Raw genomic sequence first — 18412 nt, 5'->3', positions numbered from 1 at the left:
GTGACATTTGACTTGAGTTTTGACGTAACATACGTCAGTCGGCCTACTTTGTCTTTGACACAAAAAAATTGTCTATGATTGATGAATGACTAAAAATTCTAATAATTATTTAATTAATTTTTTAAATGGGGTTTTTATAACTTGATTATTATCGTGCATTGAAAGTTTCCAACTTTCCTCCTATCTTCAGATTTCCTATCGTATCCACACATTTACAAGGGTTTCATAAATTTCCTTAGAAAATGTGTAAATGTGATTTCCTATTCTGGCAACAATTTTTTTTTTGTTTTTATTTTGATTCAATTCGAGATTGGAATACGGAAGTGGTTGTTGGTGTGCTAAGTTGTCTGTTGCAAATTATTAATATAAAATGTTATGTTCCTTTTTTGAAGATTTCAAAAATGTCTAAATTATGGTGAGCAGTAAAATTCCACCGTGGTACGGGTAGATTATTCGAAACATGGCTTCTAGGGGAGATAAGGGAAATGGAAATGGCGAGGAGCAGATTGTCGAGGTAAATCGATTTGTCCTACATAGAATTGACAGTTGCAAAGGTTGTCATGATCCCATTAAAATGATGATATTGGTGTTTACAGACACTGGCCGAGGTGTTTCGATGCTTCATTTGCATGGAAAAACTCGTAGATGCCCACCTATGCCCCCATTGTTCGAAACTCTGCTGTTACGCTTGTGTGCGACGGTGGTTAACCGAACAAAGGTCCCAGTGCCCTCACTGTCGTGCTGCTCTCCACCTCCATGAGCTGGTTAATTGCCGATGGGTGGAAGAGGTCACGCAGCAAATAGAAACAATGCAACAGACGAACTCTGCCACCCAGAGAGAAAGCTACAGAGATAGGTGAATCTACCTAATGTTTAATGATTCTTGTCAGGTCCTTGACACACTTGTAGAAAGTTGGCTAAATTTGTGAAAAATTTGCCTTAGTATTAACTGTGTCTTAAGGCTTAGCAATCTTATTTGAATTGGTATTAAACATGTAGGTGTTTTTATTGTTTTTGTAAATGTTTATCAGGTCTGTATCTCAACTGATGTAAATTAACTGGTATAATGAATTTATACAATTAATATACTGAAATGCCACTGTGTCTTTGAAAAGTTCAAGTGATCATTGAATAAAATTATAATATCTTTTAAATGAGAAAAAATGTAATAGGTTTTGGTATTAGGTGTTTTTCTTTGTTTGTTTTTTCAAATACAATTTTTTTTACATTCTTCTTAAAGTGGTAAAAGAATTACTTTCTTAAATATTTAATGAACAACAGGATAGGTAATAAAATTATTTAGATCGATCAATTACAGCATAAATTATTTTAATCCAATTCATTGTTGTTCTTAATTCATTTACATAATTCCAATAGTTCAAAGATTAGATAGGTAATTTTATTTTAACTAGACAGTTGAAGGGTTTCAGTTGGATTCTTATTACATTCAATTTATTTTTGTGATTTATAAAGATGAAATGGATCTTTTAATGAACTTGAAAAATACAAGTGCATAACAGCATCCTAAATCTTAATAAAAAGTTTAATAATAATACAGAAATGTTTAATAATTACAATAAATTTCAAATCATGTTATATACCTACAGTAGAACTCCAATTATCTGAATTAATGGGGACCAGGACCCATTCGGATAATCAAATATTCGGATAATCGGATGTTTTTTTAAATTTGCAATTGGAGAGAATAAAAGCTACGTTTTGATATTGCACTATATTTTTATTGAATTAAATGAAAGAAACATGAAATTTTCACATGTTTTAAATATATAAATAAAATGTACCTACTTATGTACAAGTTTAGAAATAAAAATCATTGTTTTTTAAACATCTCAAGTCAGTGTAAGCACAACAAGTCAAGTCTAGACTTGGACGCGCAAACACTGGCTTCGCGGGGGGAAGAATAATAGCGCTTTTTGACTTTTTTTGGACAATTTTTTGTGATTCGGATAATCGGCGATTCGGATAGTCGGAGTTCGGATAATTGGAGTTCTACTGTATTTGAAATCATGTTTATATTAAATAATCATTATACATTACATCAACAATAATTAGGCTTCAATATTGATTCTATTAACCAACACACTTTGTCTGTTTCTATTCTTTAAAAATGTATAACACACACTAATCTACATATTATTGCAATAATAACAGATGCCCCACACATCAAGAGAAGCTAACTGTATACTGCTGGACTTGCCGTCGCTGTATTTGCCATCAGTGTGCGCTGTGGGGAGGAACCCACTCGGGTCACACCTTCAAGCCATTGGAGGAGGTTTACGAGCAACATGTGACGCAGATCAGGGATGAAGTGTCCCAGTTGAGACGGAGACTGTTGGAACTGATAAGCCTTGTGCAGGATGTGGTAAGTATTCTATAATATAAAAATGAATCGCAAAATGTGTTGGTAAGCGCATAACTCGAGAACGGGTGGACCGATTTCGATAATTCTTTTTTTATTATATTCCTTGAAGTACCAGGATGGTTCTTATGTAGAGAAAACATAAATATGTACCACGGGCGAAGCCGGGGCGGACCGCTAGTTTATAATAGTTGTAAATGTAAATATTGTAATGATACAGTTAAAATTCTGCATATATGGGTGAACAGTATTTAAGGAAAATAATGTTTTAAGAATCTATTGCAATAAAATATTTAACAAAACTATAATATTTAAATTAAAGCTTTCAAGCTTTTATTTGACAATTCTTAGAATTGTGGAAAATTTTCACTGTTTTTCTTTGTTTGTTTTACATATGCATGTGCAATCAATTTTCCATATACATGCTAGGTTAGTCATACTAATCACAATGTGTTACAACAAGGATATAGATAATTAAATAAAAAATGTTATGCAGAAAGTCCTTGTAAACCTAAAGATACCAAACATATATTATGAATATGTCATTTTAAACTGGGATATAAAAATAAATTAGGGTTAAAACACTAAAGTGATGTGCTATATAAGCCAGGAGAAAGAAATGTGAAAATTTAGGAAAAATTTAAAAAACACGTAATTTATGGACGCCCCCTTATTAAAATATTATATGTTCTTTGTCACAAATCTCGTCATATTTGTTTATGTCATAATTCATATAAATATGACAAGATAAATTAATTATTTAATATATTATTAACTAGTTTTGTTTAACATGTCTGCACAAACAAATACTTTCAGACAATGATAATGAAATGTTTTGGTATAAAAATGTGTTATTGAAGTTCCCTCCATCATTGAAAAATTAAAATGATATCATCTATTGTAATTTATTATTTCACAACTCATTGAGGAAACTTGTAAACCCTTATAATAATAGTTAATATAAGGTATAATGTTGTCTTTTCTTAATAATAAATTTCACATTATTGATGATAATTTGTTTCATCTTTAAGGAACGAAATGTAGAATCAGTTCGGGCGGCTAAAGACGAACGTGTCCGTGAGATTCGTAACGCAGTGGAGTTGATGATATCGCGTCTGGATTCAGCGCTCAAAGCGAAGCTCCTCACTCTCATGAGCCAGAAAAATAGCCTCACGCAAGAAACTGAACAGTTGGAGCATCTCCTGCAAGAGGTGGAACATCAGCTACATGCAAGCACTAGGTGAGCTTATAAATCAATATTAAATATATTTTTATTCATAAATAAATAATGATTTGATTTTGATCATTTTACAGATCTGAATTGATTGCGAAAAGTGGTGAACTATCGAAAATTATCCATCAAGTTCGCAAGAAGCCTATGGCTAGCTTTGTTACTGCACCAGTACCTGCGGATTTTCATAGGTAATATTGATTAAATTAATTTTAATTGTATACATTTTAATGAATGAATAATGAAATAAGTTTTTTTAAAGTGTTTTGTTTGTTTGAGCTGAAAATATTCTATCCTATCTTATAAGTAGGATAATTATCTGCACCAAAACAATGCCTATGGAACAGGCAGAGTTTTCAAATGAACAATAAAAGTAATTTTGATTATTATTGTGAGGAAATAAGGTGCTATTTTAATGTATGTTTTAAAAAACACTGATTCGACATATTTTGACAATCTTAATATATATAAATCTCGTGTCACAATGTTTGTCCTCAACGGACTCCTAAACCACTTAACCGATTATAATAAAATTCGCACACCATGTGCAGTTCGATCCAACTTTAAACATGTAGATACCACGGGCGAAGCCGGGGCGGACCGCTAGTTTTCTTATAAGAGCAACATGATTTTATGAAATTTATAATTCTGCTATTCTTTAAAATATTTTATTAAGCAAATTTGCTCTAGTATGTATGTAAATGTCGTTATTCAATGAACGCGCTAGTTATTCAATCAAATAGTAGATTCAACTACATTACAGTGACAATGAATATGACATATATGACATATATCCTGAATCTGTGTTCCCCGATGAGTACAATTTGGAGGTCTTCAAGAGGAGAGTGAACAGGTACATTTTAGGGAAGCGCGCTCCATCTTAGGCCACATCTCAGCTTACCATCAGGCGAGATTGTGGCCAAGCGCTCCCCTATAGTACAAAAAAAAAAAACAACACTTGAAACGGCAATCCTTTCGTATTCCACAGCGAGATAGTGCCCAGCTACGACAGCAGCACGTTCCCGCTGAGCAAGTTCACGCAGCTGCAGCACGCGGCCGCGCCCGTGTACTCGGCGCCGCTGCACGTGCACGGGCTGTGCTGGCGGCTCAAGGTGTACCCCGACGGCAACGGCGTCGTGCGCGGCAACTACCTGTCCGTGTTCCTCGAGCTCAGCGCCGGCCTGCCCGAGACCTCCAAGTGCGTGTTCCTTGATCTAGCTGTCCGTGTTCCTCGAGCTGAGTGCTGGCCTGCCCGAGACCTCCAAGTGCGTGCTTGCCTTTACTTGTAGCCCGAGTTTACGGGCGTGATGTTCCCGCGATGTCCAAGTGCGTGTTTCTTAATCTAGCTATGTATGGGTGCGGTGGTTTGCGCCGCCTCCAACACTAGCTCACTTTGCAGCATCTACGTATTCCCGGAGCGGTGGTTAATGTTAGAGCTCCAAGTGCGTGCCGCCTTTACTTCTAGCTCACGTTGTAGCCTAGAGCGGTGGTCTGCGGCGTAGCTCCAACTTTGTGCCGCCGCTACGTGATTCTGGTGCACTGGTCTGCGGCACAGCTCCAAGTTTTGCCGCCTCTAACTCTCTCACTTTACCGCCTCTGTGTTCCTGCAGCGGTGGTTAACGTCAGTCCTCCAAGTGTTTGCCGCCTCCAGCTCTAGCTCGCATTGACTCGTGTTTTTTCCTGGAGCGCTGATCTGTGTGAGACCTACAAGTATACTATATGCAGGTTTTGTTTTTAATTTAGTCTATTTCTAAGTGTCACAGTTTATTTTTATGATGATTAATTCACAGATTTGAACATCATAAAAATGGTACTACTCTGCTGTAATAATAAATAATAAATAAAAATATAAGGTTCAATGACAAAATGTATATCCTTCAAAACAGAACGCAGGGGATAGTTATAGGGGACCAAACACTACATATAAAAATGTGTGATTTATATGTCTGTATTTGTTAACGTTTTTATTATTTGTTAATATATTTCAACGGAAATGACACTGTTATGAACTGATATTATAATGCAAGTGTTTGATTGCAAGCATTTCTCGATTCAGTGTAGGCAAGAGGTGAGTCAAATGGATTATTTACTTAGTTGCAGTGTGGGCATGACGCTGTTAAGACATTGTGTGCGCTGACTTCGCAGGTTTATCTGTTTTTTCATCGCAACTGAAATGGCTGTGTGTAAAATGATGAAGCTTGTTCAAATTGATAATAACGGAATACTCAACATACAAATACATGAGTATCAAAGACTCAAAAAGTTTATTTGCACTCTAATTGTCGGTGTTTACTCATAATAATCATTTTTTTTTGTTTATTGCAGTGATATATTTTGCATAACTCTATAAATAAGGTTGTGTAAATTGTAAATAAGATTTGTTCTCTTAGCTTGCTTACTTCTAACTTGTTCACGCCATTGGCCAAATCTAAATAATTTATTTGTTGTAAATACGATTTAAAATACGGCAAAATGTAACAAAAAAACAGATATTTCAGTTGCCTTTTGAGTTTAGTTCGTCTTCATACTTAGAGGAAATCTCTAGGCTTGTAATTGATGTTTTTTTTTAATAAATAGCTGCTGTAAATAGGGATCATCTGCAACACTTTGCCATTCATCAAGTGCCTTAGTGATTTGATGTCTCTCGCTTTGCTTTGGTCTTCTAGCGGAGTTTAGCTGATCGTTCATCATGTTTTACTTGTTTTTACCATATTATCATACTTTATTAAGATTTGTTTTAAATGTGTTATCACTCGAATTATAATATGTAGTGGTAGCAAAAAAAAAAATCTTAAATTACGACATATTAACTTCTTGTGTGAAAGAAAGTGCACATTAAGAAAGAAAAAAGGTTTCTTTCTTACTTTTAAATTTTTATACATCACAGTTCATACTCGCTTTTACGGTGAATGTGTTGACAGCTATCGCGCCATACAAAACGTCTTGTTATTTTTTCTAGTTCTAAACTGAAACTCTAACATTTATTCAATTAGACTTCTTGAAGCAGTTTTGAATGGTCAAAACATAGTTTTACCATTTAAAATGAACTCTATTCCCCAGTTATAAGGTTCAATTTCCCCAGGTACGAGTACCGTGTCGAGATGCTACACCAAGTGTCCCGGGATCCTTCTAAGAACATTGTGCGTGAATTCGCGTCTGACTTCGAAGTGGGCGAGTGCTGGGGGTACAACCGGTTCTTTAGGCTCGATCTATTGGCCAGCGAGGGATATCTGAACCCGGACACGGATACGCTTATATTGAGGTTTGTGTTTGTTTGTTTGTTTCGGCTTAAAAAATTGCGTTAATGTTTCTAAGATATTATGATAACTTTGGTTATGTTAGAATTCGGACACACTTTTATGGAATTGTAATGTACATTCTCTTCGGGGGAATGGGGATTTTTAAATAATCATATTAGAATTAGTGTTGTATCGTGTAACTTTGTGTCGTTTTTAGGTTCCAAGTGCGTCCGCCAACGTTTTACCAACGTTGTCGTGACCAACAGTGGTACATCAACCAGTTAATTACGATGCAGAATCAGCATATACTGCAAATTAATGATCTCAAAGAGGTATATTGTTTGTTTCATTCTTATAAATGAACTGGTATAACATGTATCCATGTGAAAGCAAATTTATTTTGTAAAAAGATTATATTATTATTTATGAACTTCGGACTTTACGAATTTCGGCTACGGTGTTCTTTGATCGTGATCAGCGTACCTAGATTTTAGCTGATAGTACATTATCATAAGTCTTGTATTACAAAATTATTAGGCAACACAAAATAGGGCATAATCGTTATCGTAATCGTTTCGATCTTCGGGCCAAGTAAAAGCTTATTTTATTTATTTTATTTATAACACTTTACTATGCTAGTTATACAAATTACTTAAAACTAAAAATTATAGCTAAACTAGCACAGAGGGCGGCCTTATCACTAAAGAGTGATCGCTTATTTTCGTGTTGGTATTAAATTATTTTTATTATTTGCTCCTACAGCGCCTCAGCCTAGAAAATTATTAGGCAACACAAAATAGTGCATAATCGTTATCGTTTCGATCTTCGGGCCAAGTAAAAGCTTATTTTCGTGTTGGTATTAAATTATTTTTATTACTTGCACCTACAGCGGCTCAGTCTAGAGATGTCGCGCAACTCGATGGCTGCAACCCGTGCGTCGAGCGGTTCCGTTGGCTCTCAAGATGCTGAAGCGCAGAACGATAACAATGAAACACCAGCACCATGGAAGTTCACTTCGCTACATGGGATAGCACCGAGGCTTACTAGCCCAGGTAACTGACTACATACCAGTTTTATTTCCTCTATACAGTAGTTCAGTGTAGAAATGTCGCATATTTTATTGTGTCAATGCCCGCGTCTAGCGCCTCTAGATTAACAATAGCAATATAATTCATGTATACGTTAGATCATATTTTATTTTGAGGATCGTTTAACTAATAGGTTACAAAACATGCGTTCTTGTAACAATAAACTGCAATTAGAAAATTTAATTGTATAATTTATGGCACGGAGCTAAAGCGATAATTCACTAAATATTCTATCTTCACAGGTGTGCTAAACAACTCGTTATTCGAAGAGACATGCGCAAGTGGTGCGTGTCGCAACATGAGCGCAGCGAGCGCGGGCGCGGTAGCGGGCACGGACGCGTGCTTTGGAGACTATGCGCATCTTACACGACGCGCTAACCAGCATGCGCTCGATGCGTACAACCTGCCTTCTACCTCCAGGTGACGTATTGATTGTAAAGCTTAATTAATGTGTAGGAGAAAATTTAATATGAAGCAGTGCCCGAATGTTCTCATTATCCGCGCAAATCCGCGTAAATCATACATATTAATAAGCAGCAATTAAAGTGATCCCTAGTATTATCCCAGTTATCTCATATCATATGAGCATTTAACGTCTTCTACAGTCCACTGAAGTGATGCGTCAATAGTACAAATAAGATAGTGGCAAACATATATTTGCTTATAAATTAATCAAAAATACTTATCCTAATTCGTAATATTATGTTGAGTAGAATTGATTTCCAAATAAATTGTGTTAAATAGCAATAAACAATAAATAATCCTTCCAGATCGGCGAGTTCGATCCGCTCGTGCGCGGACGCCCCAACGGGCCCGCACTGCACGCTCGGTGCGCACGCGCACGCGGCCCGCTTGCGGCGCGAGCGGCCTGAGCGCGCTGAGCGACCCGAGCGACCTGAGCGGCCGGAGAGGTTGCCGCCGCCTGATAAGGACACGCATCTTACTGGTTAGTTACAAGTTAAATTTCGTTGACGGATCTAACATTTTTTTTCACATTTAAAATATTAACACAAAACTTATAAATGTAGTGTTATGCTCTATATTTTTTAGTTAATTAAGTAATAAAGTGCAAAACCTCGTATACAGTATACAATTATGCAGTAACAAAGTGTAAAAATTTGATGTCATGGAATATATACGCTATTACGCTCCTCGAACGAGAACATTTCAAAATATACAACACTGTTGTCACTTGTCAGCGACTTGTCATGATTCAATATTGTTGCTGAACAAATGTATACCATGCCTGCGGTGTTTTAACAGATCCAAAATTATTTATTTCCAGCTGTAGCGAGCACGCCTATAACAGAAGGGCACAGTGCGTGCGCAGGTGCATTATGCACATCGATCTCATCTCCCGAACTGCACAGCACGGCCAAGAACGAGTCGGGCGGCACACTCTTGACCACTGCGGCGCATTCCCCCCGCAATGCGCATGCGCACTCGGAGTCTAGCAGCGACACTGGGGTGAGTGACGTCACTATACTCACTTGATGATAATGCAAAAATGATAGTTTTATTATTTGTAACGGTGCATTTACATCAAACGAACATAGAGCTAGAGCAAGAGCATTCTTTCGTGATCTCGAACACGTATTCAGTTTTATTCAGTATTAGAAATCGTTTGATGTAAATGCACCGTAAGATTAACGATCAATTTGCATTATTAAAGTATTGTTATTTTATTACAGGACTTAATGTTTAGTGAACTTGACGGTTTTGTGGACGACACCAATGTGAATCACATAGAGGAAAATTCCAATGAAGAAAATGACGTTGATGAAGAAACTATGTCAGGTAAGGAACAAATTGTTTTTCTGTTGATTTTAAGTGTTCCTCTTTCTGCTCCCTTACACTGCACCGCGATAGCGACGCGGTGATTTATTTCTTGTTTTAAGTTAAATTTTTAAACAGTTTGTTGAAAATTTTCGATCGCTTTTACTCTTTATTCCTTGTCGTGTCGCGTTCGCGGGTGCGGTCTTATAAATAATTGTGATTTATTATTTCAAATGTTGTATAAATTAAAATTACCCCTCGTATTACTTATCCCTATGACCTGTACCCACTGTAACCCATCCACTTTCCAATCCACGCACCTATTCCCACAGACGGCTCGTCGGCGAGCGGGCGCTCGTGGTGCGCGCTGGCGGAGTGCCCCCCATCCCCATCCCCGTCCCCATCCCCATCCCCGTCCCCATCCCCATCCCCATCGGTATCCCCATCCCCATCCCCGCCGCAGTCCCCGCCCTCGCTGTGCTCGGACGAGCCGCCGCGCAGACGAAGACGCTCGTTCCGCAGACCGCACGCCGCACGCGACACGCCCTATACTATACGAAACCAATAGATAATGAACTAGAATATAAAAAAATAATAATAATAAAAAACCAAAAAGTAGCTATAACGTTTTTAATATAAATATACCATTTAATGAAAACCAAAAATTAATTATTTTAATATAAATATGACGTGTAGTAAACCAACAAGTAGCCATTACAATTTTTATGTTAACGGTAGTAAAAAATAACTGATGTGAATTATCAAAACGACTTCAAAATGTTAATTTTTGTAAAAATTGGATTATAAGAAATTTTCATACATGACTTCATAACTATTTAACATTATACTTCGTACTCAAAACTTTTACATATATTTTGTTTCTAATGTTATGTTCTCACTATTTTATTATAAGATATTTTATGTTTTCTATAATAGTAAAAAAAAAACGACTATTGATAAATTCCATTTATTTTCTTTTCATTTCTCTTATAAGTAGTAAATTTACTCCATTTTGTAAAACTTTTGTTATTGTATTCATAATAAAAACTATAAATCTTTTAAAATAGACTAATGTTATTTTATTCAAAATGATGCACAACTGAGATAATAATATGAAAGGTAATGTACCTATTTCTTTGTTTCCATAAAATTTTTGTCCTGAAATATATTTTTGACATAAAACATTTACACCATAGAAATTAACAAGTCTCATTCAGTTTGGTAGTCGATAAGTTTTGTTTGTTTATTTTTATTCATATAAGCTTTTTTTTATACATATATTTAACTAGCGGGCCGCCCCGGCTTCGCCCGTGGTACCTATATGTTTAAACTATCCTATCTCTCAAGTTGGATCGAACTGCACATGGTGTGCGAATTTTATTATAATCGGTTAAGTGGTTTAGGAGTCTATTGAGGACAAACATTGTGACACGAGATTTATATATATTGAGATGTAGCGCTCACATCATCTTTTACCAATCAATATCAACTTTTTAAGGCGAGAACGATATAGAGGGCGCGATGGGCGCAATGGGCTCTAACAGTAACGAAGCGGACATTCTATCCCGTTTACTTTGTGCGGTACACGGGCGCGGGGTAACGCCCGCCGGTAGCGACGGGTCCGCGCCTACACATGCGCACACGCATGTACCCCGTAACGATGACCCGCAGCTGTCCACCGCTGCGCACACGGATATGTTACTGCTGAATCTGATGAAGATTAATGGATTGACCCCCAAATGTACCCGGCCGAGGCACAGTGAGTACTTGTTTTAGTAGTTTTTACTGTGGTAATAGTTTATTTTGTTTTGTGGCAAATGTAAGGAAGATATATTTATAATTTTTTTGCAATGTTTTCTCTGATGTCAAAGTATTTTATAACACGCTTTTCGCCTGTATTTTTGTATGCAACCGGCTCTTTTAGACTAGATTTTGACCCATTTAAATCCGACAGATTTAATTTAAACCATTGAGTTACATGTACTACGTACTAGAGAGGACATCGCTACTACACTTTTTTAACACGAGTTAGAGTCAATCGTCTCAAACTCAATTTTTTTTGTTACATTGATTGGTTTTAATTGATAAGTTTATTCATATTTTTTTAATAAGATAAACAATATTTATTTGTTACATTGATTGGTTTTAATTTATAAGTAATAAGAGGCAGAATATCTACAAAGTGTATGACTCACTAGCCGCCCCGCGCTGCCGCGCTTGTCGCACAGATTTTGTTCGTGGTGCCCTCTCTAGTAATAATACCTCAATGATTTAAACACAGACGGTGACGACATAATAATTTTAGTGAATTGGTGTGTTTTTTGAAGGATTTTCTTAAATGTTAATAATTTGCTTGCTTTGTTTCGGTATATGTATTGTTCTACGATAATAGGCTATTTGACAGTATAAAAAATAAATTACTTTTTTGTGTAATCCATATATATATAAGGTTTTTGAAGCGATTTAAATTAATAAATGATATAAATAATAACTTATTTATTTATAAATCGTCGAGAAAAAACATCATATTTTTTAAAATGACCACGTGACCGAAAACATCCATGATTGGCTGCATCTGCCATGACGTCACAGCGGCGTAAATAACAAGTGATCCCAACGTTTACTCACGTCGTTGCTGAATTTCGCTTTTGGTTTTGTTTCTTGTATAACTTATTTCTTGTGATTCAAGGTGTCTGTAATCAGTTTTGTTCTTTATGTGTTATTTTTGTTTGTCATGGAACTAGAACTACTTTTGTAGAAATCTACCTAAAGTGGACGCTATAATTAGGAAATAATATTGTAATACTGTGCTATAATGGTTGGCATGTTCTTTAAAAACAACCAAGATTTTTACGCTCCTCAATTGAGAAATGTGAAAACAGCTACGTAAGTTAATATTTCAATCGTCATTCATTACCTTTTTAGTTAATTGTACCTACAAACATGAATCACAATAGCACAATAATTATGAAGTATACATTTTTTAGATTAAGTCCTTTATTTTTCATTTCAGCCATCCAGTTTATAGGATTGACGTGTTTGTATTGATTATTTTCAATATCAATACAAACACGTCATCATCAATTTATATATTATATCATTATCTTACCTCAAGCAGGTAAGTAATGAGACGATTTATACTATGTATTGCAAATAAAATAAACTGCCTACTAGGTATTCAACACCATACTTACATCGAAGTGGTCTTCACAAAAAAATATAACTGTTTTAATAATTGATATAAGTATCTAATATCACTTGGATTTCTGCGAGCTAACTGCAACCACTTTCTACGCATTTTTATATCTTTTGGAGCACATATTAATAGTTTGTCAGGGGTTTATTTCTGCATCCAGGAACTACACACCACCTATAAGAACTCATTTTCTGGTTTTTAAACAGATTAACTTAATAATTATACTATAATTAAAACAAAAACGAACAATAAGTACTAGGAGCAAGTTGATGTTTACGCCGCTGTGACGTCACCATGGTCGCGAGACGCCATATTCTTCAAAATTGTGTTTTGGCGGCGTATTTGAATATCATGTTTTTATTTTCCATTTTCTCAATGAATAACTACAAACAATTAAGAAACATGTGTTTTGTGTGCTCTATAAACGTATCTTAATAATTTGAGACAGTTTTCAAAACCTTGTCAAATAGCCTATTAATATATGTAATTGAAGTGAAAACTTCTTTAGCGGCGTTGAGCACTTTTTCTGTAATAATCTTAAACTCGCGTCAGGATACGTGACCTGATCGAAAAAGTGTAAGACGGATGGATATCAAACATGCTCAACGTTAATAATCAAGTTTTCACTTCTGCCGGCACTCCCGGAGTGCAACCCGTCTTTTTTTTTTTGCAGGTCCGAAGCGCAACTGGTCGTCCCGCAGCACATCAGTAGAGGAGATGAGCGGTCGGCGCGGCGTGTGCGCGGGCCGCTCGCGGGCACCCCGCGCGCGCCGCTCGCACGCGCTGTCGCCCATTGCAGCGCCGCTCGACCCGCTCGAGCCGGGCCAGCTGCCGCCCGCTCCTGGTACTGACTGTCATACTTGTTTGGGTAGACGAGTTTGTAAGGAGAGATATACGCAGCAATAGTGGAATAGTTGGTAATGTGGACCAGTGTGAGCGAATTAAAATGATTCTTGCAAGCTATAGTTATGGCATGGTAAGACGTGAGCAACGGGAGCGGGGTAAAGAAAAGAGAGGTTATAACAAAAAATATGACGCGTGGCACAGGTGCCGGTGATATGCATATGTGGTGTAACCGGCGGCGTAGGAAAATTAGCATGGCACGCGGCCGCAGCAGGCTGCGTTGCGAGTGTAGAAAATGTACTGTCGTTTATCGACACGATATCAGCCCAGAGACGCGTGCGCGATTGCATCGAAGGAAGCGTTCAGCCATCGCGCGATCATATCGAATAAATGTATTTTTATTGAGTGTTTAGTATTTAATAAGCGTCTTACTAACTTTTATCCTATAAATGTCGTTTATTTGAATATTATTATACAGTTTCAGAACGAGTAGTGGGAAGTCCAGCTCCGCACGATTACTGGGCGCCAGATCTCAGCGACAACGATGACGTGGAAGTCATATTGGATTATAACGTGAGTGCTGTGTGTTCTTACATAAATTATTTATTTAAAATAAATACAATCGGAATGATAATATTCGATAGTTCTGGGTAGTAAAGCTAATTTTATAATCGACTAGCTTACCGCGCGCGGCTTCACCCGCTTTGTCTCAAACCTAATAAATTATACACTAAAACCTTCCTATTGAATCACTCTATGTATTAAAAAAACCGCATAAAAATCCATTCCGTAGTTTTAAAGATTTAAGCATACAAAGGGACATAGGGACAGAAAAAGCGACTATGCGAACATATTCAACGAAAAAAATAATTTATAATTTTTCTATTTATCCAGGACACCCTATTTGACATGCTCCTCAACAGCCTGTCCCTGGAGGGCGGCGGGCCGGGGGCGGAGGCCCCGCCCGTTGCCCCGTGGAGCCCCGCGCGCTCGCCCGCGGCCGAGCCCCCGCAGCCCCCGCAGCACCCGCCCGCCGCCCGGGACTGACCCTACCTGCACCCCGAGTACCGCCACTAGCTGACAACTACCTGCTATAGACCCGATATTGACCCACTATAGACCCACTATCGACCCGCTATCGACCCACTATCGACCCACTATTGATCTCCTAAAGACCCGATATAGACCCGCTATCGACCCACTATCGACCCACTATTGACCTTCTATAGACCCGATATAGACCTGCTATAGACCCGCTATCAACCCACTATCAACCTACTATCGACCACTAACGACTTGCAACCTATCCGCTGCGACCCTCTACAGACTACAACCTGCCCGCTATCAACCTTTTACTACATCCAATCAGCTCGCAACGTGCTCGTAAACAGTCCGTAATCTGTATACGATAAGCTCACAATGTGTCCGCAAGATTCCCGCTACTAGATCGCAAACGGCGAAATAATGGCCACCCGCAACAACATCTTGCGACTAGTCAACTTAAACTGGATACATAACTTTTTGGTTTAAAATAAATAGGTAACAGGCGTCCTGCATAAACAAATCAATAGTTTTACTCGTTCAGAGACTCCAATGGCCAAGATTTAAAAATATATAGATACTCTGGGTACTCTCATTTACATGTCGGTAGGTGAATATTCTGCTTTAAGTCCGAATTCTAATAACGTGAATGGTTTCTTTATTCTATCTTTAAGCCATACCAATAATTCTCTCTTACTACGCTTAAGCTTTGTGAAAATAAAATTTAAAGGAAAAATCTTCAAAAAAAGTATTTGAATCTGCGTGTGATTGTTCCCTTTAGAACTAAGGAAATATTTCAATGCGTTTTTTTATTTCAAAACGGTTTTGATTTCGAAATATTTCATAGGTTTTTAAATACCTATAATTGTTTAACGACAGATAATTATTAATTAAATCACTGTGATGCATTTTTATTTTATTTTTAATGTAACAAGGACAGATTCGTGAGTTTTTTAATGAAATTTATAGAAAATAATGATGGGTCATGTAATGAAAGTAGATGAGGCAAAAACATCACTTTTCTAGAATTTTATTATATGTATTGATATGCGCAAAATTAAGAGAATTGACTGAATAAAAGTTATTCGATCTGTAAAAAAATAGCTCTTTAAAAAGTGATTGTGGGAAAATTGCTTTTGGACATACATTTATGTTATATTCGCGTGAGGTTTCATTAGCTATTAAAATATATGCGGTACATTCGGGTTCGCGTAAAGTCACATTGAAATCCAGAATTTCATTCATTTTAATAAAAAAAAACTGTTGTTTTTCTAAGTAAAAAACAAACCGGTTAACATTACTTGTGGGTAAAATCTCCTCGGCAGTACTTAATGGAAAATAAAAATAAAAAATCTGTAAAATTATTTATACATAGTTCATTTCAAATATGATATTTTTGGTGAGACTAAGGGTGTGAGGATAATTTTAATGTTATGTTAGAACTCAGTGAATTATTTAGTGAAGTGTGTATAATTATTAATTATTTATTTATATGCTATGCATGTAACATAGCATCGGTGATTTATGTCCTATTTTAACCTCTTCAAAAGTATTTATTGACCCGCTTTCTCGTAATAGTACAAAGTAAATAATAATTTTATATAAATGTGGATCTTACTAATTTTATTTATAAGGAATTCTAAAATGTTATAAAATTTTCGGACATCTTGTTGAAATACTATTTTTGATTATTATTTAATAATGCAATATTTTTGTAACTTCAGATTTTAAAGGTCACGTCCATATTGAGTGATGGTTGAGTTAGTGTGACTATAAATACTTTATTATTAGAAAGTGTATAAAATCGAATATAATATTATATTCTGAGTCATAGGATTTTTTTAAAGCCGAAAATTTCCATTTGTGGGAGCATTCCATACACTAAAGTAACGTCCAGTGTACTGCACTTTCTATTGATACTGTATCCTAATAGATTTCAGAACGTAATTTGAAGGATATTTCTCTCATATAAGATATCTCATTAAGTTACAGTGCTGATGTATTCGCGCGTGAAGTTGAATTTGTTGAACGCATAATACTCGCTGTCGTAGAGAGCAAGACTTGCCTGGACTCGTTGAGAATGAGTCGCCGTAGTTTTATATTAAGCTTCTCAGTCTTACATCGGACCATGTCGACTGGAAATGCATTTTTATATTGTTAAATTATTCATTTTACTAACGGTTAGTTTTCTAACAAAAGTAAATTTTAATTTATAAAAATGTGTCACTGAAAGTATGTAAAATCTCACTGCCATTAGAAATATATCTTATGAATTTGTTTAAATTTCATAATATTTCTTATTGAATTCATACTTAATTATAATTCTTGTTTATTCTGATATCATCTCCTATATATGTATAATATGTTCAATATTATACTATACAAATTTTGGCTATCGTTGTCTTTTCTAAAGATGGTATTTCAAATTTTTATGTCACTATAGCATGATGTTGTGATACCATTGTTAAGTCGAAATGGTCCGATAGAATCTTTAGTCTTTTTAGATTTTATGCAGTGTGTGGTATGTTTTCGGGCATTATGTATATATTACTCGAAATTCGATCTCTTTATGTTGCAAAGTTTGCAAGAGAATGTTTGAAGCATTTAAAGTCATTAATGTTTGAATTGTGTAGATCTTATAAGTATTATTTGATATTAACTGTATTAGGTGTTATGCGATCAAGCCGCATTAAGTGAGGGTGCATTTTTCGTTGATCACATTTCGGATTCACAAATGTTTTGGATGAAAATTTAATTTACACAAAATTCAGCACTCGTTTAAAGCCTTTCCATTTGGCTAGTTATAAATGTTTAGTAATTTAGAACAATAGTAGCAGTTTGATTAGAAATGGTTCACAGTTGATTGTAAATGTTAATGAACTTGTAGTCGACTATCGATACATTTTGATTTTATTATGATGGTAATGTTTAGTACAACTTCTCTGTTTTAACTATCGTTAATGATTCCCGATGTATGATTTCAAAATATGCGTGTTAGATGAAATTAGATGAATGAATAATATATAATCAATAAATAAAAATTTGTTTTATTTCCAATCCTTTTATATTAGAACCCTATTGATATTTTATATAGTGAAACATTGCAATCGATAGAACCATAAAAATTGCTGGTCAAATTACCATGGAGAAGCCAGAAGGTATTACAGTACAGTGAATTATGATGAACATGGCTGCGCTCTGCCATAATATTATGTGCTCTTGCATTTCACTATTAAATATATTTGAGACATAAGGTACCGAAAAACAAGAGGTATTTAATTTTACAGTGCTTTGAATAATATTTATTCAATCGTATAATATAACGATAACCTATGTACACGAAAAACCAACAGATTGATTTAGGGATCAGAGTTGTCACTGATATTGTACATTCGTCAGTAAAATCTTCATTTTTGGTAGTTATTTCAAAAAGCACGTTCGGTCTCGACTCTCGGTTGGGGTCACCAATGTAAGTGTGTGTGAGTATAGAGGAAACAAGTTAAACACACGAGTGTCTCAAACTCTCAAGCCAACTGAATTGATTTCATTAAAACATAGCGTACATAGTTAAAGCGTGTTACAAACATAAATGCAGCGTGTGTACATTATACTTATGTC

At 36.0% G+C, this 18412-nt stretch overlaps 1 protein-coding gene across 2 annotated transcripts; it reads left to right on the top strand.

Annotated features, from left to right (window-relative positions):
• Positions 1–306: 306 nt before the first annotated feature.
• LOC149485707 (uncharacterized) lies at positions 307–17835 on the top strand. Of its 2 annotated transcripts, XR_016316058.1 has the most exons (18): positions 307–514; positions 597–856; positions 2173–2383; positions 3412–3620; positions 3695–3802; positions 4600–4809; positions 6694–6873; positions 7068–7182; positions 7740–7902; positions 8181–8358; positions 8709–8884; positions 9224–9405; positions 9630–9735; positions 11213–11473; positions 13584–13754; positions 14232–14326; positions 14648–15400; positions 15502–17835. XR_016316058.1 is itself a non-coding variant. In XM_089698983.1 (17 exons), the coding sequence occupies exons 1-17, from the start codon at positions 461–463 to the stop codon at positions 14798–14800; spliced, it is 2832 nt and encodes a 943-aa protein (XP_089555109.1). In that variant the 5' UTR covers positions 307–460; the 3' UTR covers positions 14801–17835. The 2 variants fall into 2 exon arrangements, 1 of the variants encoding a protein (XP_089555109.1); XM_089698983.1 differs by having other exon boundaries at positions 14648–17835.
• Positions 17836–18412: the final 577 nt, after the last annotated feature.

This window comes from Colias philodice, chromosome 9 (genome assembly GCF_061535455.1).
Source record: "Colias philodice isolate Cphi_HAF_F1 chromosome 9, ilColPhil1 Martin Lab GWU primary, whole genome shotgun sequence".
NCBI classification, from domain to species: Eukaryota; Metazoa; Arthropoda; class Insecta; order Lepidoptera; family Pieridae; genus Colias; species Colias philodice.
Note: the sequence above shows the minus strand (reverse complement) of the source record. Positions and strands in the feature narration are given on the sequence as shown.

Coding starts and splice junctions, on each gene's coding strand:
- LOC149485707 (XM_089698983.1), top strand. CDS start 461: ATGGCTTCTAGGGGAGATAAGGGAAATGGAAATGGCGAGGAGCAGATT. Junction 3,803..4,599: donor GTACCTGCGGATTTTCATAG/GTAATATTGATT, acceptor CGTATTCCACAG/CGAGATAGTGCCCAGCTACG. Junction 9,736..11,212: donor TGATGAAGAAACTATGTCAG/GTAAGGAACAAA, acceptor CAACTTTTTAAG/GCGAGAACGATATAGAGGGC.